Source organism: Mastacembelus armatus, chromosome 1, assembly GCF_900324485.2.
Source record: "Mastacembelus armatus chromosome 1, fMasArm1.2, whole genome shotgun sequence".
Lineage (NCBI taxonomy): Eukaryota > Metazoa > Chordata > Actinopteri > Synbranchiformes > Mastacembelidae > Mastacembelus > Mastacembelus armatus.
In genome coordinates, this window is record NC_046633.1 from 1,412,446 (window position 1) to 1,438,587 (window position 26,142).

The 26,142-nt window shown below is 41.7% G+C and overlaps 3 protein-coding genes across 5 annotated transcripts in view; all 3 read left to right on the forward strand.

Annotated features, from left to right (window-relative positions):
• Positions 1-18,857, forward strand: part of LOC113128052 (hemicentin-1-like) — a 52,047-nt gene extending 33,190 nt beyond the window's left edge. The window contains exons 8-23 of the mRNA XM_026303094.1: positions 8,268-8,498; positions 8,676-8,939; positions 9,291-9,551; positions 9,901-9,982; positions 10,060-10,120; positions 10,442-10,674; positions 10,834-10,891; positions 14,249-14,390; positions 14,521-14,739; positions 15,714-15,974; positions 16,225-16,479; positions 16,677-16,937; positions 17,200-17,281; positions 17,370-17,415; positions 18,062-18,294; positions 18,398-18,857. Coding sequence (XP_026158879.1) covers positions 8,268-8,498; positions 8,676-8,939; positions 9,291-9,551; positions 9,901-9,982; positions 10,060-10,120; positions 10,442-10,674; positions 10,834-10,891; positions 14,249-14,390; positions 14,521-14,739; positions 15,714-15,974; positions 16,225-16,479; positions 16,677-16,937; positions 17,200-17,281; positions 17,370-17,415; positions 18,062-18,294; positions 18,398-18,476 — 2,768 coding nt within the window. The 3' untranslated portion in view covers positions 18,477-18,857. The remainder of the gene's footprint in view (positions 1-8,267; positions 8,499-8,675; positions 8,940-9,290; positions 9,552-9,900; positions 9,983-10,059; positions 10,121-10,441; positions 10,675-10,833; positions 10,892-14,248; positions 14,391-14,520; positions 14,740-15,713; positions 15,975-16,224; positions 16,480-16,676; positions 16,938-17,199; positions 17,282-17,369; positions 17,416-18,061; positions 18,295-18,397) is intronic.
• LOC113128698 (uncharacterized) lies at positions 1,029-8,213 on the forward strand. Of its 2 annotated transcripts, none has more exons than XM_026304198.1 (5): positions 1,029-1,156; positions 1,241-1,322; positions 6,734-7,075; positions 7,212-7,430; positions 7,795-8,213. In XM_026304198.1, exons 2-5 carry the CDS (start codon positions 1,253-1,255, stop codon positions 8,196-8,198), a joined length of 1,035 nt encoding a protein of 344 aa, XP_026159983.1. In that variant the 5' UTR covers positions 1,029-1,156; positions 1,241-1,252; the 3' UTR covers positions 8,199-8,213. The 2 variants fall into 2 exon arrangements, with proteins under 2 accessions (XP_026159983.1, XP_026159984.1); XM_026304199.1 differs by having other exon boundaries at positions 7,212-7,269; positions 7,795-7,861.
• LOC113128700 (sialoadhesin-like) lies at positions 11,690-14,032 on the forward strand. Of its 2 annotated transcripts, none has more exons than XM_026304205.1 (3): positions 11,690-11,921; positions 13,198-13,539; positions 13,663-14,032. In XM_026304205.1, exons 1-3 carry the CDS (start codon positions 11,855-11,857, stop codon positions 13,908-13,910), a joined length of 657 nt encoding a protein of 218 aa, XP_026159990.1. In that variant the 5' UTR covers positions 11,690-11,854; the 3' UTR covers positions 13,911-14,032. The 2 variants fall into 2 exon arrangements, with proteins under 2 accessions (XP_026159990.1, XP_026159991.1); XM_026304206.1 differs by having other exon boundaries at positions 13,671-14,032.
• Positions 18,858-26,142: the final 7,285 nt, after the last annotated feature.

Here is a 26,142-nt window from a genome sequence, read left to right on the forward strand (position 1 = left end):
CACTTCTCACTGGAAGCATCAACTTTCAAACCATGTCCAGCGGATAATTGAACACACTGGAATTAATCCCAGTGTCACAGCAAGTTTTGCAGTGTCTGATTCAAAGGAACAGTCAGTAACTCCATCATCATTTCAGTTCCCTCTCACTGCTGCAGAGGGCGACAGTGAGCACAGTGGTTTCATTTCAGCCTCAAACTAATCATTTGTGGGTTTATTGTTCACAATAGAGTTTTATTCACTAACTACAGAGACTAACATAGAAAGAGACAGCTTTCACTGTCATGTGTGTTCATCTTTATGCTGTACATTTCAATTTGTTGGGGTCGCTCATGGAAGCAGAACAGATGGAGGTTGAATAAATGTGAAGCTTCGTTATTTTAACTCCTTTGTTCAACTGAGGCAACTTGTTTTGAAGAGTCTGATGTCATTGCAGTTCATCAAAGATGTTGGTCACCAGTGTGAACTATTGACACTTCCTGAACATGGTTTCCAGCTGTGATGTTTGAAGAATTAAATGTCCAGGGTCTCCTTAACTTAAAGTGCAAAGAGCTTCAGTCATTCAATGTGAGAATAAAGCAGCCAAAGTAAATGTAGATGTGACTCAACAATCAGTGGTGGATGGGAAATGTTGTTTCATGGTCCTGGTTCAGTGTCTCTGATGATTCACTGCCCTCTGGTGGTGAAGCTTCTGAGCTGCAGGTTCAGACTTCATCCCTCTGAGTGCTGCCCCCACTGTCTGCTTTAAAGGCTCAGTTCACCCAAATGAAACAACCCAAACTTATTTTCTCTCTTCCCCCCAGTGTTATCAAACCATGCAGAGAGTTTTCTCATCCTATGCAGTGATACTGAGTCAATGCACCATTTATTTACATTAGACTTTTCTCTTTTTCTTATATAAATTATTAATAAAATGATGTTTTTGTTCCAGTTTTGTTACTAACAGAGCACATAACTCATCTCTCTGTGTCTCTATAAAGTTTAAAATTTTAAAGTTTGCAGACCAACACAACTTTGTTCTAACTTCAGTATTTACAGACCTGTGGCTCATTGTGCATATTAATGATGTGAAGAGGAAGGAAGTCTCATCAGCGTCATTTGTCGTCTGCTTTGTAAAGACAGAGGAGAGGCATCTTTAGAGACAACCTGCTTCTCTAATGTGAGTAGGGTCGTTTATGGACATGACTGAAATACGTCCTGTGTACATTTATTTACCTGCTGACATGTTTTATTGCCTCTGAAGTCCCACAGACTGATGACAGGAGCAGCTATGAGTTTAACAGCAGCAGCCAGTGGATTTGTCGTCTTCCTTCTCTCTGTGTCAGGTACTATAGATCTACATTGACACTGGCTGCATGAAATGACGGGAATGTGGGGAAATGTGGGATTTGTAAAGTTGCAATGAAGCTGAGTTTGTTGGACTGTATGTGGAAATAAGTGGATGAGAGGTTTGTGAAAGACAAAGCTTTCTGAAACCCTGTACTCATTGGTTTGATGGACATTTGGTGTAAATGTCCAGTTGAAAGTGGAGCAGACTTTTTGCTGCTGACAGACTGAGAGCTGCAGCCTTTTCTATGTTCAATACTGCTCAGTTTGATTAGTGACACATTTATTATACAGCACTTAGTCAAAGCAGCCTGAAGTAGGAAATCAATGAATGAACATGACAGATCAGCACTTTTCTAGGTTTGATGTCTGGACTGATGCAGTATGATGCAAACATTTCAAACCCTACAACACTAAACACTCTCTTCTGTTTCTGTTGGGGCTTTTTTGATGACATGTTGATTCATGTTACAGGGCTGATGTCCTCAGATCAGTTTTACGTTTCATTGGAAACTGAATTGCTTTGTACCAGTAACAACAGTTGGAATATTATGGATGAAAAACATGTGATTCTTAGATGAATAGTGACTTTCTCTTGAACATTTCCTCATAAAGGAACAAAACTTGGGCGTTGCAGCAGCTCTGAAGCCTGTTGTTGACCAGTCATTTCTGTCTGTGGCTGCTTTTAACTCAGTCAAGTTGCACTTTGACCATGGGAACTAATTTCACACCAGAATATGTGTGAATATGTTCTCTCTGCTCATGTTTCTTCATTTGTCTGTGGTTTTCACAGTGAGCTCAGCATCAGTGTGACCCCAGAGTGAACAATGAGGAAACAAAAACAGCTCAGACTCTCTAATGATCTTTTTTCCTGTTGTCCTGGTCAGTAAAGCTGCATTTAAGTTCACAGAGCCACTGCTTTCTTAATTCTTCACTGCACTTGCAGAGTGTGTGATGTCCCCTCAGTGCACATAGAGATTAACTACAGAGCATGTGAACATCTTCCTTTGCATTGACTGGATGTTACTGAGCCAACACTTCCTCTTGTTAGTCCAGAGTGACCCTGCCGCTCTGTCCTGCCTCCTTGTGTTGTCCTTTGGTACCTCAGCTGTTATTCTGTGGATGTTGTTCCTGCCACTCGGGACTCTGTTTACCCTGTGTAGTCCTGGACTCTTCTTTTCTGCTTGCTCCTGCTTCTGCCAGCTTTACTTTGCTTTTATTCCTTTTCGTTTCATTTATTTTCATTTCATTTATTTTTACCCAATCATTTTATAATACACTATTTTTTACCCCTTTTTTTAACTGCATTTCGAATTTTAGTGAGGATTTTACTTTTCTTTTTAACAACTCGTAGCCTATTGAGGGACTATAGCCATGGATTGTTTCAACACGTCTGGAAAAGAAAACACATTGTGCTGAAACCGCCGGATATATCTTCAGGAAATCAATGTGTTACAAATGAAGATTCTGGCTCTGAAATCTGAAAAAGGACTTCACGACACGCTTCTGTTCAGACCCAGTGGTAAAAAGGCAAAACCTACTATCAATAATAAGTGCTATGTTGACCAAAACTCTGCACTGAAGCTGGACGATAAAGTGTCTTTCCCAAAACTTTCAAAAGTGGGAACTCATCAAAATGAAGCCACCTGTAATAAACTTGATGCAAAAGCGTCACAGAATTAGAAAGACGAATGGTGGCACCCCAGGAGCACATATAGGATCATCAAACATACAGCTCAATAACAGGTTTCAACCACTGTCTGAACTAAATCTTATTGCGTAAGAAATGTCTGCTGTGACTGAGACACAAACAAGCAATAATTTTAAAAATCTGGAGCCATGGAGCCAGTCAGAGAAACAGATACAAAGAATGCGTGACAATGAAGGACAGAGATATCCTGCTGCTTGGAGACGGTGCTTTCAGCGACATAAACAACAGCAGAATTATTACATGCAGCTACCCAAGTGCCATCTCCTCCCCCAGGTCATCTCAAAACACCAAGGAGTCAAACAACTGATCCTGCATGTGGGTGCAGTGGACCCCAGAAAGGGAGAATCAGAGGTTTTAAAACAGGACTTCTCTAAATTATTAGAGAAACATGACAAACTGAAACTATTCAAGGGAAAGAGGAGCAGGAGTGGAGTGAGACGGCTAATGGATAACCTCCTCCACTCTCTGAGGCACCAGACTGGATCTGGACGGTCATCTGAACAGCCAAAGGCTCCTCTGAGAGAAGAGAGGAGTGAAGAAAGCACTCATACCTCACCAGCAATGGACCCCTCATCAGCCAAGGATCCCCCCTCGACAACACCTTCATTGGTGCCCCCTCCAATGCCCTGGGCCCTCCCAGCTGCATCCACATCCTCTGCAGACTCATCATTGTCCATCCCATCCCTGGCTTCACCAATGGGATTTCCAAATCATTTAGAAACCTTTGTGAAATCAGGAATTAAAATGGTGCCTCTTACCCCTAACCTGGCAAGGTCACAGGTATTATCAACGGCAGTGAATCCATCCCCCCAGCAAACACCACCCCCTTTGCCACCCAGGAGCATGACCTCGGTCCCTCGATCAATCGATCAATTAAAACTCCGCCAACTCGACCACCAGGGTTGTGGCGTCTCTGCCTTTTTCAGGGATAATGTGGTTCCCCACAGGCTGTCATTTGGGGAGTTCTTATCATTTGACTATGTATCTTTTAAAATGGAGCAACAATGATCTCCCTCTGTACTTTGTATATAATCATTTACAAACCTGCCAAAATTTTATTGATGATTTTACTGAGATGCTTTCAGTTGTCCTCACAGAGTTTGACTGTTTGGTTTTTACAGGTGATTTTAATGTTAAGATACAGGGTATTAAACAAGCAATAAATTGCACAAGGCAGATACCAACTCTGCAGCCATCCAGGAGATACTTTGTAGAACTGACACACTTTACACCTGTAAATGACAAAACAGTTGAAGAGATCATCTCCAGTCTGAGTTCATCCACCTGTTGCCTTGATGTTTTACCTACTAGATTTCTGAAATCAGTACTAAGCAGTTTGTTACCACAACTCACTCAATTAGTTAATAACTCATTACATTTCCAAGGGCCTTGAAAATTACTGTCGTCAAGCCTTTCCTGAAGAAGAGTAGTCTTGATGCTATGGTACTGAACAACTACCGGCTCATATCAAACCTGCTGTTTTTAGGCAAAATCCTTGAAAATGTTGTTTACCAACAATTTACTGACTTTCTCATGCTAAATGACTGCTTTGCTGATTTTCAGTCAGATATTAGGCCCCATCACAGCACTGAAAAGTGAAAGTGAAAGTGAAACTGACTTATATGGCCAAGTACGGTGACCCATACTCGGAATTTGTCATTTAACCCTATTCCAAAGCGCACACAGCAGTGAACACACACCGTGAACACACACCCACGGTGGCGCCCGGGGTGCAGTTGGGGGTCCGATGCCTTGCTCAAGGGTTTCACCTCAGTCGTGGTATTGAAGGTGGACAGGGTGCTGGCTATTCACTCTGTGCCACCGACAATTCCTGCCAGACCTGAGACTCGAACCTGCAATTTTCAAGTTACAAGTCCCACTCCCCTATCTATTAGGCCACAACTGCCCCCTTACTCATCTGCCCCCTGTACTCATCAAGGTGACAGATGACATTCGTCTGAACACCGACACTGGCAGAGTCTCTGTCTTAGTACTGATGGATCTATGTGCTGCTTTTGACACAGTGGACCATGTGATCCTGTTACAAACATTACAGGACTGGATAGGCATCTCTGAACTTAAATGGTTTAAGTCCTACCTTGAAGACAGGAAGTATTTCATTGAAGTTGGTAACTGTGTCTCAGACCAAATGGCGTTGACATGTGGGGTTCCCCAGGGGTCCATTTGGAATCCCTTTTGTTCAATCTTTACTTGTTTCCTTTAGGCCAGTTAATATGCAGCAATAATGTGTCATACTATAACTATGAAGATGACACTGAGATTTACATTTCACTCACAGCTGGTGAATATGGACCAGTCGACTCACTGTGTCACTGCATTGAACAGATGACTGTGTGGATGCAAAACAACTCTCTCCCAATAAACAGTGACAAGACTGAAATAGGGCCACAGAAACAAAGAGAAACTGTCAGCAGTCACCTTGAGTCTCTTTCTCTAAAATTTAAAAGTCAAGTTAGAAATCTAGGGGTAATCATGGACTCAGACATGAATTTTGACAGCCACATTAAATCGATAACATCATCAGCATTTTACCATCTCAAAAACATTGCCAGAATCAAAGGGATCATGTCTAAACCAGACTTGGAAAGACTCATCCATGCTTTTATCTCTAGCAGGTTAGAATACTGTAACGGCCTGTTCACGGGGTTCTCAAAACGAGCTGTAAGGCAGCTGCAGTAAATTCAGAACACTGCTGCTCGGGTCCTGACTAGAACCAGGAAGTACAACCAACATTACTCTTGTTCTCTGATCTCTGCACTGGCTTCCTGTCCCTCAGAGAATATACTTTAAAACAGCACTGCTTGTGTATAAGTCTCTTCATGGCTCGGCACCACATTACATCTCTGACATGTTGTATTGTGCATGTCATATGAACCATCTCAAACTCTGAGAACATCAGGGACAGGCCTTCTGCTCGTGCCCAGAATCAGGACTAAACAGGGAGAAGCAGCGTTTCAGGTCTATGGAACTAAAACCTGGAATAGTCTTCCTAATGATGTTAGACAGGCCTCATTTCTGGCAATGTCGATAAAACCTTTCTTTTTAGCGTGGCATATAACATATGACAACTGACAGTGATTTATCTGCACTCAGTTTCCTTTAATTTTAATTTCACTATTCGCTGTTTCTTATTTTGATTCTTGTCTATGTATTTTTAATCTGTCTTTTATTTCTGTAAAGCACTTTGAATTACTCTGTATATGAATTGTGCTATATAAATAAACTTGCCTTGCCTTCAAGTCAGGGCTCTGGCTGGGCCACTCTGGGACATTCACAGAGTTGTCCCTAAGCCTCTTCCTGTGTTGTCTTGGCTGTGTGCTGAGGGTCGTTGTCATGTTGGAAGGTGAACCTTCAGCCCAGTCTGAGGTCCTGAGAGCTGAAGAACAGGTTTTCATTGAGGATGTCTCTGTACTTTGCTCCATTCAGCTTTGCCTCAACCCCGACCAGTCTCCCAGTCCCTGAATGAAACCCTTCCTACATCTGATCATCTGATAAATGTCTATATTCTACATCAGCTGTGGTTCTATTGAGGCCTGATGATTAACTTCAGATAATGAAGGACTTTGAACCTTGTACAAGTTACTTTTCCCCCAGATCATATTGGTGCTATGATACAATTTGTCTGATTAACTGAAGTTACTAATTTGATGATGTTTGCTGATGTGCTCTGTGTTACAGTGGTGCAGGCTCAGGATGGCTGGGGAGTGACTTACACTGCTACTGACATCTGTGCCATAAAAGGATCAACAGTGAACATACGCTGCACCTACACATACCCATCTAATGTTAGAGTTCAGGAAACATTCTGGTTCACTAAATGGACTAACACAGACCCAGAGGATCTGAAGACTCAGTCAGAGTATTCAGGTCGTGTTCAGTATCAGTGTAAAGATAAAACCTGCACTCTGACAATCAGAGACCTGAGAGAGACAGACTCAGCTCAGTACCAGTTCAGGCTCATCACAAACCAACAAAGTCGACATTATACTGGTTCACCTGGAGTCACTTTGACTGTCACAGGTAAAACAGGTTATTTTTATATTAGTTATTTCCAACTATTCAACATTTAGAAACAGTAACATGAACATGGCTGCATGTGTGTATGTTGTTAAATCTAAATTTCTGCTCTGTTCCTCTTCTTTTTCCACATAACCAGATCTCCAGGTCAAACTGTATTCATCTTCATCTCCATCATGGCTGGACTGTCACAACAGGTGTGATCTGCCTGATCGTCTTTCTTATGTCTGGTACAAAAATGGACAGAAAATTACACAGGAACAATCGTATTATTATTATTATTCAGACTCCTTTAATATTGCAAACAGCTATTCCTGTGCTGTAGCAACATATGAACATCTCCCATCTCCTTCAGTGTGTGAGTTTCCACCAGAGCCTTCCACCAACTTAATGTCATTTAGCAGAGACTTACAACCCAACTACAATACTGTATACTGGATGGATTTTAGCTGTGCTGGTAGCATTTCTGTAGAAATGGCAGTTCACCACTTTGACCCAGACTGAAATATCTCAACTACTATTAGAGCAGTTGGGATTAAAATGTATTGAGAGAAAACAGAGAATGAATCATATGATGTTGGTCACACCCACGGTGAATAAAAGGCTGAGACTTTACTGTTTAGTGAAACAAACTCTACAACTACTGGATGAAATTTGGAAACTCATTCATGTTGCAGCACTAACTCTGGTTTAAATCGTCTAAAACATATTTCATTTTTCAGGTGCCAATGGTCAAAGCTGCAACAGAGTGACTTACACTGACAGAAGCATCTGTGCAGTCAAAGGATCATCAGTGGACATTTCTTGTACTTACAACAGTCATGATAAAGACATTAGGTCTAAATTCTGGTTCAGTCCTGAACGTAGTGGTCGTTGGCAGAGTCCCTCACAGCCTGAGGACCTTAGTGAAGACTCCCAGTTTGCAGGTCGTGTTCAGGTCCTTGACCCAGAGACAGGACGCTCCACTTTGATTATCACTGACCTGAGAGAGACAGATTCAGCCCAGTATCACTTCACATTCAAAACACCAGGCTTTGAATGGAGGAGTAGTTTACCTGGTACAACTCTAATGTCACGGGTGCTGATCAACACAATCATTCATTGTGAAATTCATCATTTTCACTAACTGATTATTTATACCTGTGTGTTTTTACTGTTAACCAGTGACACTGTTGGTTCCTTGTCACATATCCAGCAGCTCTGCAGGTGCAGGTGACCAGAGTAACAGTCCTCCAGTCTTATACTGAGGCAGAGCTGAAGTGTCTCAGCAGTGACAGTCCAGCTGGTGGTCTCACATACGTTTGGTTTCAAAATGGACAGAAAGTCCCAGATGTTGAATCAGCCTCTTATAAAGGCCGGTTTGGTCCTGGAGACAACATCTCATGTGCTTTAAAAGAACACGAGGCTTGTCCTTCTCCTCCAGTGTGTGAGTTTCTGTCTCTGTATGTGGAACCAGACTAACATTACAGCAACACTTTTTTAATATGAGTGGATCTGCAGTGAAGCTGCCACTAAACATTTTGTGTTGAGTTTGTATATTTGGTCAGTTGTTGCACTAAAGGAATCAGTCCTCATGTTTTCTTATTGATTTGATCTGCTCCAGATGCTCCAAGGCTTCTGTCAGTGTCAGTGAGTCCCTCTGCTGAGATAGTGGAGGGCAGTTCAGTGACTCTGACCTGTAGCAGTGATGCTAACCCAGCAGCTAATTACACCTGGTACAAGGAACATGGAAATCCAAGTCTTCAACCAGCCAGTAAACAGTTTATCTTCAGCTCCATCCAGTCCTCTGACTCTGGAGAGTATTACTGTACAGCTGAGAATGATCTGGGAAGGAGAACATCTGGATCCATCTTTATTCATGTGACATGTGAGTCAAACATAAAACAGCAAATCCTAAAATAAAGATGTTTGATCTGTGGCTTCTTTACACTCTGGATAATGTCAACAGCATGTTACTTATAATATACAATAGATTTACAAAACAACCAAGGTGATTAACCTGATTGTAAAGTAATAGAAAAAACAGATTGGGCTTAGTAACAGTAAAAAAGCATCTTGTGTACAAGTATATAATGTAATTGCTTCATCATGCATTGGGTTTTTAATGTAATGTAAGTAGGATGTTTCTGTTTTTGAACTGTTTTGTGAGGTTGAGGACTCAACTGGAACTCATGCTTTTTATTTTGATGACAATAATCTGTTGTTACATGTCTTCCAGACCCCCCAAAGCTTCTGTCAGTGTCAGTGAGTCCCTCTGCTGAGATAGTGGAGGGCAGTTCAGTGACTCTGACCTGTAGCAGTGATGCTAACCCAGCAGCTAATTACACCTGGTACAAGGAGAATGAAGAGTCACCAAAAGCTTCAGGACAGACCTTCAACATCACTGACATCAGACCTGAACACAGTGGGAAATATTACTGTGAAGCCCAGAACACAAGAGGACGTCATAACACCACCTCACATCTGACTGTTGTGCCAGGTGAGTCATTAATGAACATCCATCTGCAAATCCAGTTCACAGAAAAGCAGTGACTGCTTGTTTAGAGACGACTGTTGCCTGGCTAACATTTAACACACTCACATTATTGGATGTTATTATTTGTGTGCATCAGTGACGGAGCAGCAGGAGCTGGATTTTTCCCTTTAGTTCACTTTTGATGTGAAAAACCTTATGAATGAAAACAGTGTCAACATACGTGGTATTTCCCCTGTTCTTAAACAAACTCACATCTTCTCCATCTCAGACGGGTTTTAGCTTTTTCCTCATTTTCAACATCCTGGAATTCCATAATTAATAATCAGTGTTTTCCTTTAATCACGATTCACAGGTTCAGGGAAATTAGCAGCTGCAGGATCAGTCACTGCTGTTTTCCTGGCTGTCATATTCCTGTCTGCCTTCATCCTGATCAGGTGAGCAGTTTAGTTTTAGTTCATGTTAAATTCAGGAAGTTGTTTGGTCTTTTTATTTGTTTCATTCTCCCATCCAGAAAAAAGAGGTTGTCCAAACAACCATCCAGGCCTGGAGAGAGACCAGACAACAGAGCACAGGTGAGGAACATCATGTGCATCATGTTCTCCAGCCAAACTAAAGCTTTGCTCCACTTCACCCTCCTGTTTGTTTCCATTTGATACATTTCTAGTCAAATATCTGTGTCATCATTTCTTTTTAGCTTATTACATATTGTTATGATATGAGACAGTGTTTTCCAACACACTGAAATAGATGTGGCTTTGGCATTTTCCCTGCTGCGATCAGTCTGCACATGCACATGTTAGTGATCTGTAAATAACAAGTAGGCAGTGGCCTGTCCACCAATCTGTCCAATGATTGACCCTGATATCGAAGTTTATCCAACATTTCCCCTTCAGCCAAACGTAGAATCAGAATATGACCACCCTTCAGCTGCAGTACAGAGACAAGCAGCAGAGCAGCAGGACGAGCTTTTCTACGCCAGCATCAGCTTCTCTAAAAACAGAGAGGAAGCCGTGTACTCAAACATCAGGCCGGCTCAGCCCGACAGACACCAGAAGCAAGAGGAGGAGGATGAGGACTGCATCGAGTATAGTACCGTTAACGCCTGGACTGCTGGTGCTGCCCCGAGGTGAGTCCAGAAGAGTTTAATTTTCTTTGCTGCACAGAGTTTTTATTCCAACTGTTTTACTGCCGTAGCTTTTTTATTTCAACCTGTTAGTTAATATTGTAGGTCATTTTCTCAACATTTCATCTTAATAAATCTCTAAGTAAATGTTGTCATTCACAGATTAGAGGCTGTGGAGGATTCGTCTGCCCTGTACAGCACAGTCAGCACAAACCACAGAGTATGAAGACAACACAGACCTGGGCCCTGTTTTGTGCAGGTTTGTCAGGACTGACCTGGTCAACAATGCAGCATCATTGCAACCAAAACATAGAAACAACAAAACAAACTTAAATAAATACAATAGAACTGACTTCTAGTGCTAGTGAACCATTTCCAATGTATTATCAAGTAGATTTCTGTACATACAATATTTTTCCAACAACCTTTTCTCTGCTCTGATGGTTTTTTTACTTATATCTGTTTTTATTATCAAACGTTCCTCTGCCTATATATTCTTCAGTCGTTAATCCTGATGCATTTCCAGCACAAGTTAGTGTGTTTAGTTTAATTACTGATCCCACAACTAACATTCTTGTTATTTTGAGCCTGTTTTAAAGTTCATGACTCTACTTTCCTGACCCTCTACTGGGGATTGAAATGGTTTATTTAGCTCACAGGAAGTTTTCTCAGCACCTACAGGAACACGTAGTCCTTTAAGACATTAATGAGTCCAGCTTCAACAAGACACAGATGTTCCCAAAGGTCAACCAACATGTACAACACTAACGTCAGATATAAGCCTCAACTGTCGCCTCAGAAACTGAACTACAACATCAGGTCCATGGTTATTTTTTATGTAGAACTGTTTTCTCAGTAGTTTAGTGGGTGGGTACCAACAGGCCACAGAATGAGTTTCATGTTTTCAGGTTTTATAGTGAAGTAGGAAGTTCATGTGTAGTTTACAAGAATCATTTCATAATTTCACCTGGGGGATTTGCAGCCATTCAGCTGTTCATGCATGTTGATAAGGGAAAGAGGAAACAAAGAGGACAGGTCTTAGCAGATGTGCCTTCAACTGTGGCGACCACAGAAAACACAAGACCACATCCTTCTGTACTGCAGGCAGAGCTGTTTGTTGATTCAAATAAGAGATATGCTGTACAGCGTTAGTCCTGACCCCCTGACGTGTTGACGGACAGAGATGAGCCGAGCGACTATGAGTTTAACAGCAGCACTGAGTGGATTTGTCGTTGCTCTCGCTGTGTCAGGTACTGTCCATCTACGTTGACATTTTAGATTTATCCAGTGCAGTTTGGTTGCAGGACGTTGAGGGATGGTATTTTTAAGCAGAATTTGATGAGGTGATAAAATACTATATTGTCCTTCAAGCCCTACGACACCAGATGTTTTCCAAAAAGTCTTGTTAGTATTTTAGTAGTTGAAGAAGAAGCTGTGAGCCAGATTCTGCCAACAGAAAACTAAACTCTGTAAGACCAGTGAAGATGATAATGTGCCAGTAGAGACTTTAAGGTGTATTAATAAGACATCACATGTTGGCAATGAACAGTTTCACTTCAGTATTGTGCATTTATCTGTAGTTTCACACGCCTGATACGATCACAGACAGGAAATAAGCAAATAGGCCTTTTTTCCACATCACACACAAGTTTAATAATTAATATTCTGCTTTTGATTCTTTTCAGTAAAAGTCTAGTGAAAGTGGTGGTTTCCCAGCTGTCACCAACATTTCAGGAGTTAGTAAACAACACTATTACCTGTATGTTAGAATATGGTCATATTTCATATGTGGAAAGATTGGGGAGTGGCTGCACTAATTTGAAAAACTCTAAAAGATGATCTGAATTTTAAAAAGTATCAGCTTAGTGAATTAGCTGATCCACAGTTTGTAGTGACTGATTAGTAAAAGTGCTCTGCACTGGTGACTGACCTGTGCTTTACTTAAAGGTGCAATGTGTAAAATGTGAAAGATTTAGTGGCATCTACTGGTGTGATTGCAGAATGCAACCTTCGAAGCACCTCCTCACATCCCACCCCCCGTTTCCAGGGGCATGGTGGCTGTGACCTTTAGAACAAAATGTGATTTCCTGTCTAGAGTCAGCGTTTGGTTTGTCCGTTCTGGGCTACTGTAGAAACATGGCAGCACAGCAAAGGAGACCCGCTCCCTATGTAGATTTTAGAGGCTCATTCTAAGATCAAGAAAATCAAGGGTTGGTATTTTCCAGATAATGTTAACTACCTTATGTACTTCAAATTTGAAGTACTTTATATACCGCTGGGTAGCTGATGTTAACTACCTTATGTACTTCTAATTTGAAGTACTTTATATACCGCTGGGTAGCTGATGTTAACTACATTATATACTTCTAATTTGAAGTACTTTATATACCACTGGATAGCTGACGTTAACTACCTTATATACTTCTAATTTGAAGTACTTTATATACTGCTGGGTAGCTGATGTTACATTCTTTTCCCTGTTGTTATGAACCTGGTTGTGTTTTTCTTATGTGCTCTGTGTTACAGTGGTGCAGGCTCAGGATGGCTGGGGAGTGACTTACACTGCTACTGACATCTGTGCCATAAAAGGATCAACAGTGAACATACGCTGCACCTACACATACCCATCTAATGTTAGAGTTCAGGAAACATTCTGGTTTACTAAAGGGACTAATACAGACCCAGTGGATCTGAAGACTCAGTCAGAGTATTCAGGTCGTGTTCAGTATCAGTGTGAAGATAAAACCTGCACTCTGACAATCAGAGACCTGAGAGAGACAGACTCAGCTCAGTACAAGTTCAGGTTCATCACAAACCAACCAGGAGGGGATCTCACTGGTTCACCTGGAGTCACTTTGACTGTCACAGGTAACATGACATTATCCTCATAGGCTCAACATTTAGGAAACACTGCTCCAAATCTCTGTGTTTAACATTGTGTGGTTGGTGACAGTTGTCTTAACTCATATTTCTGGTTCTTTACAAATTGAGGTTTGCAGGTGAAGGCAAGTGAATCAGTATCATGCAGAGTTCAACCCTGTACATGGTCAAAACTGAAGTGTCACAGCAGTTGTTCTCTAACTAATCAGCCTGACTACATCTGGTACATGAACGGGCAGAGGAAGACAAAGTTTGACCTTTCAGGCTACTTTTATTCTAAAGACAGCTACTCCTGTGCTCTTAAAGGACGAGAAGATTTCCCCTCTCCGTTAGTGTGTGAGTTTACTTCAATGACATGATTTTACCTTAAACTGTAACAGGCTTTCATGTGTTTTTTACATGAGCAACACTGTCCAGAGCAGAACAACCAACTGACCTACTGCAGTAAAGACTTTGATGTTAATTGTGACATATATTTCATTTTTCAGGTGTCAAAGGTCAAAGCTGCAACAGAGTGACTTACACTGACAGAAGCATCTGTGCAGTCAAAGGATCATCAGTGGACATTTCTTGTACTTACAACAGTTATGATAAAGACATTCGGTCTAAATTCTGGTTCAGACGTCAACATAATCGGAGGACAAGTTCACAAACTATGGACCTTTGTAAAGACTCCCAGTTTGCAGGTCGTGTTCAGGTCCTTGACCCAGAGACAGGACGCTCCACTCTGAGAATCACTGACCTGAGAGAGACAGACTCAGCCCAGTATCACTTCACATTCAAAACACCAGGCTTTGAATGGAGGAGTAGTTTACCTGGTACAACTCTGACTGTCACAGGTACAAGCCTCACAATTATCTATAGCTGCTGCTAAAGTTTGTCTACAGTTCATACACTGGCCAGAGGGGGAACTGGAAACTGTGGGCTGCTGACAGTTCATTTTATGGCATTTTTGTTCCTGGTTCACAGATCCAGATGTACAGGTCCAGGTGATCTGGTCTTCTACTGGTCCAAAGCTGGTTTGTCACAGCAGCTGTCCTCGTCCTGGTGGACTTTCCTTTGTCTGGTACAAGAGTGAAAAGAGACTTGAGGAAGAAACATCTTCGTCTTATGGAGGAAACATCGATTCTGCAGAGAGTTATTCCTGTGCTGTCCAAGGACACGAGCGTCACCGCTCTTTACCAGTCTGTGAGTTTACTTCTCTGTGTCATCTGGTTTAAAGCAGCAACAGTGAACATTTTCATGCAAACTGTGGATCACATGACCAGCAACACGTATGAGGTTGCTGAGGAGCCAGATATTTTCCTCAGGACCAAAAACAGCTACATGAGCAGTAAATATTGGACCTGTTGATGCAAACTAGCACCAAATGAAAGTTAGTTCAGCAGTTTATCAGCTTGGTATGTATCAAGTTCATCATATGAGTTTTATAGTTTTCTAATTGTGTTTGCAGTTTGTGCCTGCAGAGTCTCATTAAACATCATGTTATTCCCATTTGTGCAGAGCAGACTCATCAACATCCAAACAGACTGGTCCTGATGGTTTTCCATTCACCCTGTCCTGTCACATATGTTGATCAAGGCCTTTGCACAAAAGGGCTGGATAGAGTGTAACATAAATCAGGTGTATGCTGATCAAATATCAACCACATGTCACATTTGTCCTTTGAAAATGTTTGAACACGTCTGCAAAAGATGTTGGCACAGCTGCAAACATATAGCAGAAGTTAAACAGCTATGGAAGATTTTTCACATTGAAATCTGAGGGTGAAGATTCTTAAAGTCTGGTTATTATATTTGCCTGCATGTTTACAGTGTATTGTAATCCACAGGTGCCATTGGTCTATATGTAGTGTAAAAGTAGGGCATGTTGTTCTAAAGCTAAAATATTCCAGCTGAGGATTTCTGTTCAGTCTCATGAAGACATGAAGTGTGTACTTTGTATAAAGATCTGAGGCCAGTGAGTATTGTGTTGTTGTTCATTTCTAACTAACTGAGCAGCAGAGTAACAGTAAATAATAACAGGCTGCTGGTTCACAGTAGCAGACGGTGAACACTGGTGTGACAGAGTCAGGGACAACTCCAGGATCAGCTCTCTGGACAGAAGTCACAGTTAAAAGGCTCCATATGTTTTTATATGTTAAAACATGTTTATTTCTGCAGATGCTCCAAAGGTTCCCTCAGTGTTGGAGAGAGTGTTGGAGACAGACATTATGAAGGGCAGTTCACTGACTCTGACCTGTAGCAGTGATGCTAACCCAGCAGCTAAATACACCTGGTACAAGAAGAACCACACACTGCTCAGTAAAGAACCACAGCTTATCTTCAGCTCCATCCAGTCCTCTGACTCTGGAGAGTTTTACTGTACAGCTGAGAATGATCTGGGGAAGACAACATCAAAATATGTTTTAATTAGTGTGAAATGTGAGTAAAATCATTAAGGTCATTATTTAAAATGAGCTTCAATCTGTCAGGTTTGTTTTATGTGGTCAACAAAGATTATTCCTGTTTTCTCCACATTCAACATCTGTTGCAGCTGCAGCAGATGTTGAAGAGGCAGTTTTAGTCAATCCTGACTGCTCTGTTCAGAGAGTTTAAACCAATATATTCATCACATGATCTCCTCCAAGTTTTCAAATGCTCCTAAAAATCTGTCTTAATGCATCTTTTCCAGATGGTCCACAGTCAGTGTCAGTGAGTCCCTCTGGTCAGATAGTGGAGGGACGTCCAGTGACTCTGACCTGTAGCAGTGATGCTAACCCAGCAGCTAATTACACCTGGTACAAGGAGAACCAAACACTGCTTCATGGACCAGAAGGGACTTATCAGTTCTCATCCATCCGCTCTGAGGACAGTGGGACATACTACTGCAGGTCTGAGAATCAGTATGGACAGATCAACTCTGAGCCTCTATTGGTGAATGTCCAGTGTAAGTAGAAAACTGCAACTATTCAGTCACAGTTACTGTACCTCCTATGATGGATGGATAGATAGACAGACATGCCTGCTGCATGTACATGTGGGACTGTTTTCCCTGCTCTTCCCATCTGTTGCTGCATTGTCCAGTTGGACGTTCAGGCCTAAAAGCAAAAGCTCATGTTGTGTTTCTATACATATTTTCACCAGATGGTCCAAAGCTTCTGTCAGTGTCAGTGAGTCCCTCTGCTGAGATAGTGGAGGGACGTCCAGTGACTCTGACCTGTAGCAGTGATGCTAACCCAGCAGCTAATTACACCTGGTACAAGGAGAATGAAGAGTCACCAAAAGCTTCAGGACAGACCTTCACCATCACTGACATCAGACCTGAACACAGTGGGAAATATTACTGTGAAGCCCAGAACACAAGAGGACGTCATAACACCACCTTATATCTGAGTTTTACAGCACGTGAGTCATGTGGATTCAGCTCCAGTACCAATTTACTTTCTTTCTGACCCGACCTTAACCAAAGTAAAATGATCAAACACACAGAAACCTCCAGAAACAAGTGAAGAGAAAGTAAATACAGGGGTTTTCATACACAAGTAAGAAAGTAATTCTCTACACAGCTGAAGATCTATGGGAGACTTTGAATCAATGCATCGAGCTGTAAATACTCAAACACCCTGTTTCCCTAAGCAGTTGTCATTATTTCCTTGTGGTTTTCCAGCTGTGTGGAAATCAGCAGCTGCTGGAACAATCCCTGCTGTTCTCCTGGTGATCACCCTCCTCACAGTCTTCCTCTGGATCAGGTCAGCACTTCTGTCACTGGGACTATCTTCACTAATACAGCTGGTCCCTACATGTTTCAGTTAACTCAGTGTTTCTCCTCCTGCCCAGAAGAAATAAGTGCAAACACAGAGAGGAACCTGACAACAACACACAGGTGAGAATTTCTGACCAGTCTCTTGCTTTCTAAGAAAACTTTACTGGAAAGAGCTTTACTGCTGTCTTTAGTGTCTTTACCTCTTATTCTCCTGGTGCCACTGAAATAGAAGTACGATGTGTTTGTGGTGCTGGAAACGTGGGAAAACTGAATTTTCATCCAGCGGTGTTGACTGTCCTGCACTGTGGGGACAGTGTTTCTGCAGAGACACTTGACTTCAGATATTTTCAATTATAATGAAATCCCTTAAACACCTCAGGTCAAATTTTATCCATTTCGACTGAGTTGGCGTGGAGGTGCAGATCTCATGTCAGGAAACTTGAGAGTTCCTTGGTTCCTGACAAGTTGGGAGGATTAAAGAACATATGTGGGATTGATTTGCCTCAGCTGTTCAGGCTCAGATAAAACTGTCGTGTTATGTTAATCTGATGGTGGCACAGGGTCCATGATTTAATCAGATCCACTTCCAGGACTCCATATAAACTTATCTGCTGGTGCCCAGTAGTCCAAACCCTGATCTCCAGCCTGTGAATCTCAGTTTGGCTCAGCATAGAAGGATTAGTTTGACCACAGAGAGGACTGAGTGCTGTGTCTGGACCACCTCAGTGTCTCACCCCAGTAAAAATGTAACTTTCTGTTTGTCCAGCAGCTGAACATGGTTCCAGTGTACGACGCCCCATCATCCTCAGCTCAGAGACAAGAAGCGCAGCAGCAGGACGACCTTGACTACTCCACAATCTGCTTCTCAGAGAACCAGGCAGATGTTCTCTACTCCAACATCTGTCCCGCTCTGCCCCACAGACAAGCAGAAGAAGAGGAGGACGATGAGAAGGACGGTGTTGAATACACTACTGTCAAATTTGGCAGTTGTGCCCAAGGGTGAGCGTCTCCTCTCACATTTACATTTTCATCACTGTACAATAAAAACATACCTGTTGGTTTAGAGTCTGTCAGTGTGAATGTTTTATTTCTCACTTTACAGAACCAGATGTGAAGAACACAGAGAGGACTCATTTTCCCTCTACAGCACAGTCCACAAAAAGTATAAGACCACAACATGAATATGGAATTTGTAGTCTATACTTTTTTAATACATATGTATCAAACAGGTAAACACACTGAGGTTAGAAACGCTGTTTGATCCTCTGGACAGACATGAGCATGAATGCAGCATCAAAGCAGCAGTCATGGCTCAGAGTTTCTAAAAGGGTTTTGTCAACTAAAATTACAAAACAATTACATTTTCTCTTGTTCCATTTGGTTGTGTAGATACTTTGGGTTTTTGTCCACCTGCATTTCAAAGACCACAAGGGTTTTGTTGTTTGTGAACTGAACCTTTAGTGCAAGGCGGCTCTAAAAACGTTGAGACAAATTGTGAATACTGCATCATACAGAAGCCCTTAGAGGCAAATAATAAAAAATAAAATTCAGTTTTCTAAGTCTGTAATGTTTTTTTCTCTATTGTTTATACCATAAGAAAAGTCTTTTTGTAATACTCATTTTGGCCACAGGGTAGCACCACTACACCATGTTGTACATTGGCTGAAGTGTCTGACTGTCTCACTATGAGCCTTCATGTTTGCTTCCAGGTGAATGTTAATGTCTCTATGCTTTGTAAACACAAGTTAATAGAAATGTATTTTAAGCCACCTGCTGAAACCTTCAGTAAAGTTCTGTAACTACTAACACAATCTGTTCACAGCTTCCTTCGGCCTTTGACCTAAAAGACCACAGGTGAGATGACCTTTGAACTCTGACACCAGTGACACAGTCCTCTCCTCCTCTTTTCTGTTGCTGTGACTTACACTGACTGAAGCATCTGTGTATTAGAAGGATCATCAGTGGACATTTCTTGTACTTACAACAGTTGTGATAAAGACATTCAGTCTAAATTCTGGTTCAGTCCTGAATGTAATGGTCGTTGGCAGAGTCCCTCACAGCCTGAGTGCGAGATTCAGCCCAGTATGTACATCTGCAATGTAGATCATTCAGTACTGACACAACAGTTACTAAACATAGGATTGTCAAAGCATGCAGGATGCTGGTTCAATAACTACATGTCAAACAGAACTCAGTCTGTGCAGGTAGATGGTGTCTGGTCCACATCTCTAACAGTAATGAATGGAGTTCCACAGGGATCAATTCTGGGGCCACTACTTTTTGTTATTTACATAAATAATCATTTGTTGTTTGTAGGTGCAGTAGCTCCATTCAAATGTTTTTTTTTCACATCACAGTTGTTCTGGCAGAAAAAGCCAATGAAGTCTGTTCAGAACATTCACTTCTCACTGGAAGCATCAACTTTCAAACCATGTCCAGTGGATAATTGAACACACTGGAATTAATCCCAGTGTCACAGCAAGTTTTGCAGTGTCTGATTCAAAGGAACAGTCAGTAACTCCATCATCATTTCAGTTCCCTCTCACTGCTGCAGAGGGCGACAGTGAGCACAGTGGTTTCATTTCAGCCTCAAACTAATCATTTGTGGGTTTATTGTTCACACTAGAGTTTTATTCACTAACTACAGAGACTAATATAGAAAGAGACAGCTTTCACTGTCATGTGTGTTCATCTTTATGCTGTACATTTCAATTTGTTGGGGTCGCTCATGGAGGCAGAACAGATGGAGGTCGAATAAATGTGAAGCTTCGTTATTTTAACACCTTTGTTCAACTGAAGCGACTTGTTTTGAAGAGTCTGATGTCATTGCAGTTCATCAAAGATGTTGGTCACCAGTGTGAACTATTGACACTTCCTGAACATGGTCTCCAGCTGTGATGTTTGAAGAATTAAATGTCCAGGGTCTCCTCAATAAAGTGCAAAGAGCTTCAGTCATTAAATGTGAGAATAAAGCAGCCAATGTAAATGTAGATGTGACTCAACAATCAGTGGTGGATGGGAAATGTTGTTTCATGGTCCTGGTTCAGTGTCTCTGATGTTTCACTGCCCTCTGGTGGCTAATCTTCAGAGCTGCAGGTTCAGGCTTCATCCCTCCGAGTGCTGCACCCACTGTCTGCTTTAAAGGCTCAGTTCACCCAAATGAAACAAACCAAACTGATTTTCTCTCTTCCCCCCAGTGTTATCGAACCATGCAGAGAGCTTTCTCATCCTCTGCAGTGATACTGAGTTAATGCACCAATCACTTTCATCAGCTTTTTTCTTTTCTTCTTTAAATGACAGGTAAAATGATGTTTTTGTTTCAGTGTTGTTACTAACAGAGCACATAACTCATCTCTCTGTGTCTCTATAAAGTCTGGTAACATTTTAAAGTTTTCTGACCAACACAACTTTGTTCTAACTTCAGTATTTACAGACCTGTGGCTCATTGTGCATATTAATGGTGTGAAGTGGAAGGAAGTCTCATCAGCGTCATTTAACTTCTGCTTTGTAAAGACAGAGAAGAGGCATCTTTAGAGACAACCTGCTTCTCTAATGTGAGTAGGGTCGTTTATGGACATGACCGAAATACGTCCTGTGTACATTTATTTACCTGCTGACATGTTTTATTGTCTCTGAAGTCCCACAGACTGATGACAGGAGCAGCTATGAGTTTAACAGCAGCAGCCAGTGGATTTGTCGTCTTCCTTCTCTCTGTGTCAGGTACTGTAGATCTACATTGACATTGGCTGCATGAAGTGACAGGAATGTGGGGAAATGTGGGATTTGTAAAGTTGCAATGAAGCTGAGTTTGTTGGACTGTATGTGGAAATAAGTGGATGAGAGGTTTGTGAAAGACAAAGCTTTCTGAAACCCTGTACTCATTGGTTTGATGGACATTTGGTGTAAATGTCCAGTTGAAAGTGGAGCAGACTTTTTGCTGCTGACAGACTGAGAGCTGCAGCCTTTTCTATGTTCAATACTGCTCAGTTTGATTAGTGACACATTTATTATACAGCACTTAGTCAAAGCAGCCTGAAGTAGGAAATCAATGAATGAACATGACAGATCAGCACTTTTCTAGGTTTGATGTCTGGACTGATGCAGTATGATGCAAACATTTCAAACCCTACAACACTAAACACTCTCTTCTGTTTCTGTTGGGGCTTTTTTGATGACATGTTGATTCATGTTACAGGGCTGATGTCCTCAGATCAGTTTTACGTTTCATTGGAAACTGAATTGCTTTGTACCAGGAACAACAGTTGGAATATTATGGATGAAAAACATGTGATTCTTAGATGAATAGTGACTTTCTCTTGAACATTTCCTCATAAAGGAACAAAACTTGGGCGTTGCAGCAGCTCTGAAGCCTGTTGTTGACCAGTCATTTCTGTCTGTGGCTGCTTTTAACTCAGTCAAGTTGCACTTTGACCATAGAAACTGGTTTCACACCAGAATATGTGTGAATATGTTCTCTCTGCTCATGTTTCTTCATTTGTCTGTGGTTTTCACAGTGAGCTCAGCATCAGTGTGACCCCAGAGTGAACAATGAGGAAACACAAACAGCTCAGACTCTCTAATGATCTTTTTTCCTGTTGTCCTGGTCAGTAAAGCTGCATTGAGTTCACAGAGCCACTGCTTTCTTAATTCTTCACTGCACTTGCAGAGTGTGTGATGTCCCCTCAGTGCACATAGAGATTAACTACAGAGCATGTGAACATCTTCCTTTGCATTGACTGGATGTTACTGAGCCAACACTTCCTCTTGTTAGTCCAGAGTGACCCTGCTGCTCTGTCCTGCCTCCTTGTGTCGTCCTTTGGTACCTCAGCCGTTCATTATTCTGTGGATGTTGTTCCTGCCACTTGGGACTCTGTTTACCCTGAAGCTCAGTCAGGTTGGATGAGGACCGTATGTGAACAACCATTTTCAGGTCTCTCCAGAGATGTTGGACAGGGTGACTTACACTGACAGAAGCATCTGTGCAGTCAAAGGATCATCAGTGGACATTTCTTGTACTTACAACAGTCATGATAAAGACATTAGGTCTAAATTCTGGTTCAGTCCTGAACGTAGTGGTCGTTGGCAGAGTCCCTCACAGCCTGAGGACCTTAGTGAAGACTCCCAGTTTGCAGGTCGTGTTCAGGTCCTTGACCCAGAGACAGGACGCTCCACTCTGAGAATCACTGACCTGAGAGAGACAGATTCAGCCCAGTATCACTTCACATTCAAAACACCAGGCTTTGAATGGAGGAGTAGTTTACCTGGTACAACTCTGACTGTCACAGGTGCTGATCAACACTATCATTCATTGTGAAATTCATCATTTTCACTAACTGATTATTTATACCTGTGTGTTTTTACTGTTAACCAGTGACACTGTTGGTTCCTTGTCACATGTCCAGCAGCTCTGCAGGTGCAGGTGACCAGAGTAACAGTCCTCCAGTCTTATACTGAGGCAGAGCTGAAGTGTCTCAGCAGTGACAGTCCAGCTGGTGGTCTCACATACGTTTGGTTTCAAAATGGACAGAAAGTCCCAGATGTTGAATCAGCCTCTTATAAAGGCCGGTTTGGTCCTGGAGACAACATCTCATGTGCTTTAAAAGAACACGAGGCTTGTCCTTCTCCTCCAGTGTGTGAGTTTCTGTCTCTATATGTGGAACCAGACTAACATGACAGCAACACTTTTCAATATGAGTGGATCTGCAGTGAAGCTGCCACTAAACATTTTGTGTTGAGTTTGTATATTTGGTCAGTAATTGCACTAAAGGAATCAGTCCTGATGTTTTCTTATTGATTTGATCTGCTCCAGATGGTCCAAAGCTTCTGTCAGTGTCAGTGAGTCCCTCTGCTGAGATAGTGGAGGGCAGTTCAGTGACTCTGACCTGTAGCAGTGATGCTAACCCAGCAGCTAAATACACCTGGTACAAGAAACATGGAAATCCAAGTCTTCAACCAGCCAGTAAACAGTTTAACTTCAGCTCCATCCAGTCCTCTGACTCTGGAGAGTATTACTGTACAGCTGAGAATGATCTGGGAAGGAGAACATCTGGATCCATCTTTATTAATGTGACATGTGAGTCAAACAGCTTCTTTAGAAAGCAACATACAGCTAATAATACATTAGGCAAGGCAAGGCAAGTTTATTTATATAGCACAATTCATACACAGAGTAATTCAAAGTGCTTTACAAAAATAAAAGACAGGTTAAAATACATAAGCAAGAATAAAAATAAAAAAGACATGCCACCACTTTGTCACCATATTTGCCCCTTATGATATCGACTATTGACCACGCTGACCCATATTTGTGGGTCCCCTACTTTCAGTTTGTTCCATCCCCGATGGACTAAAAGACAACACAGACTATCTGCGGAGACGATCCTGAGTCCCGGCCTCATACGTCTAGGATCGAGTAGACTACAGCTGGAGGTTCCAAACCCCTTATTTAAGTCTACAGCTGTTTAGACCCGTATTCTAAGGATAACACTAAAGCGCCAGGGTTCCTAACCCCTGAGTCCCTGACCCAATTGGCTTTAGATCAAAGGTTCCCAACCTAATCAACTTAGAGTACTGACCGTGAGTCCGATTGTCTCCCCCAACTGGACAAAAGTAGTGACAGGACAGTTTTAAAAAAGAAAAAAATAATAATAATAAAAAGTTAAAAATTAATATTAAAGGAAACTGATTGCAGATAGATCGGTTTGGATAAAACACTGTCAGGGCTAGTCTGGTCATATGTTATATGCCACACTAAAAAGAAAGGTTTTTAGCTTGGACTTAAACATTGCCAGAGATGAGGCTTGTCTAACATCATCAGGAAGACGATTCCAGGTTTTAGCTGCATAGAACTGAAACGCTGCTTCTCCCTGTTTAGTCCTGACTCTGGGCACGAGCAGAAGGCCTGTCCCTGATGTTCTCAGAGTTCGAGATGGTTCATATGGCATCAACATGTTAGAGATGTACTGTGGCGCTGAGCCATGAAGAGACTTATACACAAGCAGTGTTGTTTTGAAGTCTATTCTCTGAGAGACAGGAAGCCAGTGCAGAGATCAGAGAACAAGAGTAATGTTGGTTGTACTTCCTGGTTCTAGTCAGGACCCGAGCAGCAGCGTTCTGAATGTACTGCAGCTGCCTTACAGCTCTTTTTGAGAGCCCCGTGAACAGGTCGTTACAGTATTCTAACCTGCTAGAGATAAAAGCATGGATGAGTCTTTCCAAGTCTGGTTTAGACATGATCCCTTTGATTCTGGCAATGTTTTTGAGATGGTAAAATGCTGATGATGTTATCGATTTAATGTGGCTGTTAAAATTCATGTCTGAGTCCATGATTACCCCTAGATTTCTAACTTGACTTTTAAAAATTTAGAGAAAGAGACTCGAGGTGACTGCTGACAGTTTCTCTTTGTTTCTGTGGCCCAAAGATGATTATTTCAGTCTTGTCATTGTTTATTTGGAGAGAGTTGTTTTGCATCCACACAGTCATCTGTTGAATACAGCTGCACAGTGAGTCGACTGGTCCATATTCACCAGCTGTGAGTGAAATGTAAATCTGAGTGTCATCTTCATAGTTATAGTATGACACATTATTGCTGCATATTAACTGGCCTAAAGGAAACATGTAAAGATTGAACAAAAGGGATCCCAAATGGACCCCTGGGGAACCCCACATGTCAACGCCATTTGGTCTGAGACACAGTTACCAACTTCAATGAAATACTTCCTGTCTTCAAGGTAGGACTTAAACCACTTAAGGGCAGTACTAGAGATGCCTATCCAGTCCTCTAACCTTTGTAATAGGATCACATAGTCCACTGTGTCAAAAGCAGCACATAGATCCAGCAGTCCTAAGACAGAGACTCTGCCAGTGTCTGTGTTCAGACGAATTTCGATGAAGAGTCTGATGTCATTGCAGTTCATCAAAGATGTTGGTCACCAGTGTGAACTATTGACACTTCCTGAACATGGACTCTAGCTGTGATGTTTGAAGAATTAAATGTCCAGGGTCTCCTTAACTTAAAGTGCAAAGAGCTTCAGTCATTAAATGTGAGAATAAAGCAGCCAAAGTAAATGTAGATGTGACTCAACAATCAGTGGTGGATGGGAAATGTTGTTTCATGGTCCTGGTTCAGTGTCTCTGATGTTTCACTGCCCTCTGGTGGTGAAGCTTCAGAGATGCAGGTTCAGGCTTCATCCCTCTGAGTGCTGCCCCCACTGTCTGCTTTAAAGGCTCAGTTCACCCAAATGAAACAACCCAAACTTATTTTCTCTCTTCCCCCCAGTGTTATTGAACCATGCAGAGAGTTTTCTCACACTGTGAGAGTATTTTTTGAATGGTGAGTGTCTGACTTTCTGTGTTTCCCCCCAGTTGACTCCATTCATCAGTGTGTGTCCAAAGCAGCTGCTACCAGTCCAGTGGATGATGTGTGTTACATGTTGATGTTTGGTTCACTCACTCATCCTCTGCAGTGATACTGAGTCAATGCACCATTTATTTACATTAGACTTTTTCTTTTTCTTATATAAATTATTAATAAAATGATGTTTTTGTTCCAGTGTTGTTACTAACAGAGCACATAACTCATCTCTCTGTGTCTCTATGAAGTTTATTTACATTTTAAAGTTTGCAGACCAACACAACTTTGTTCTAACTTCAGTCTTTACAGACCTGTGGCTCATTGTGCATATTAATGGTGTGAAGAGGAAGGAAGTCTCATCAGTGTCATTTGTCGTCTGCTTTGTAAAGACAGAGTGTTTTTTGAAATGTGGTTTATTGTACATGTTAAAAATTAGAAGAAGGAAGTCTGGTGTATTTTGACACTTTGAGGTTTTTTCTTCTACTTAGGGATG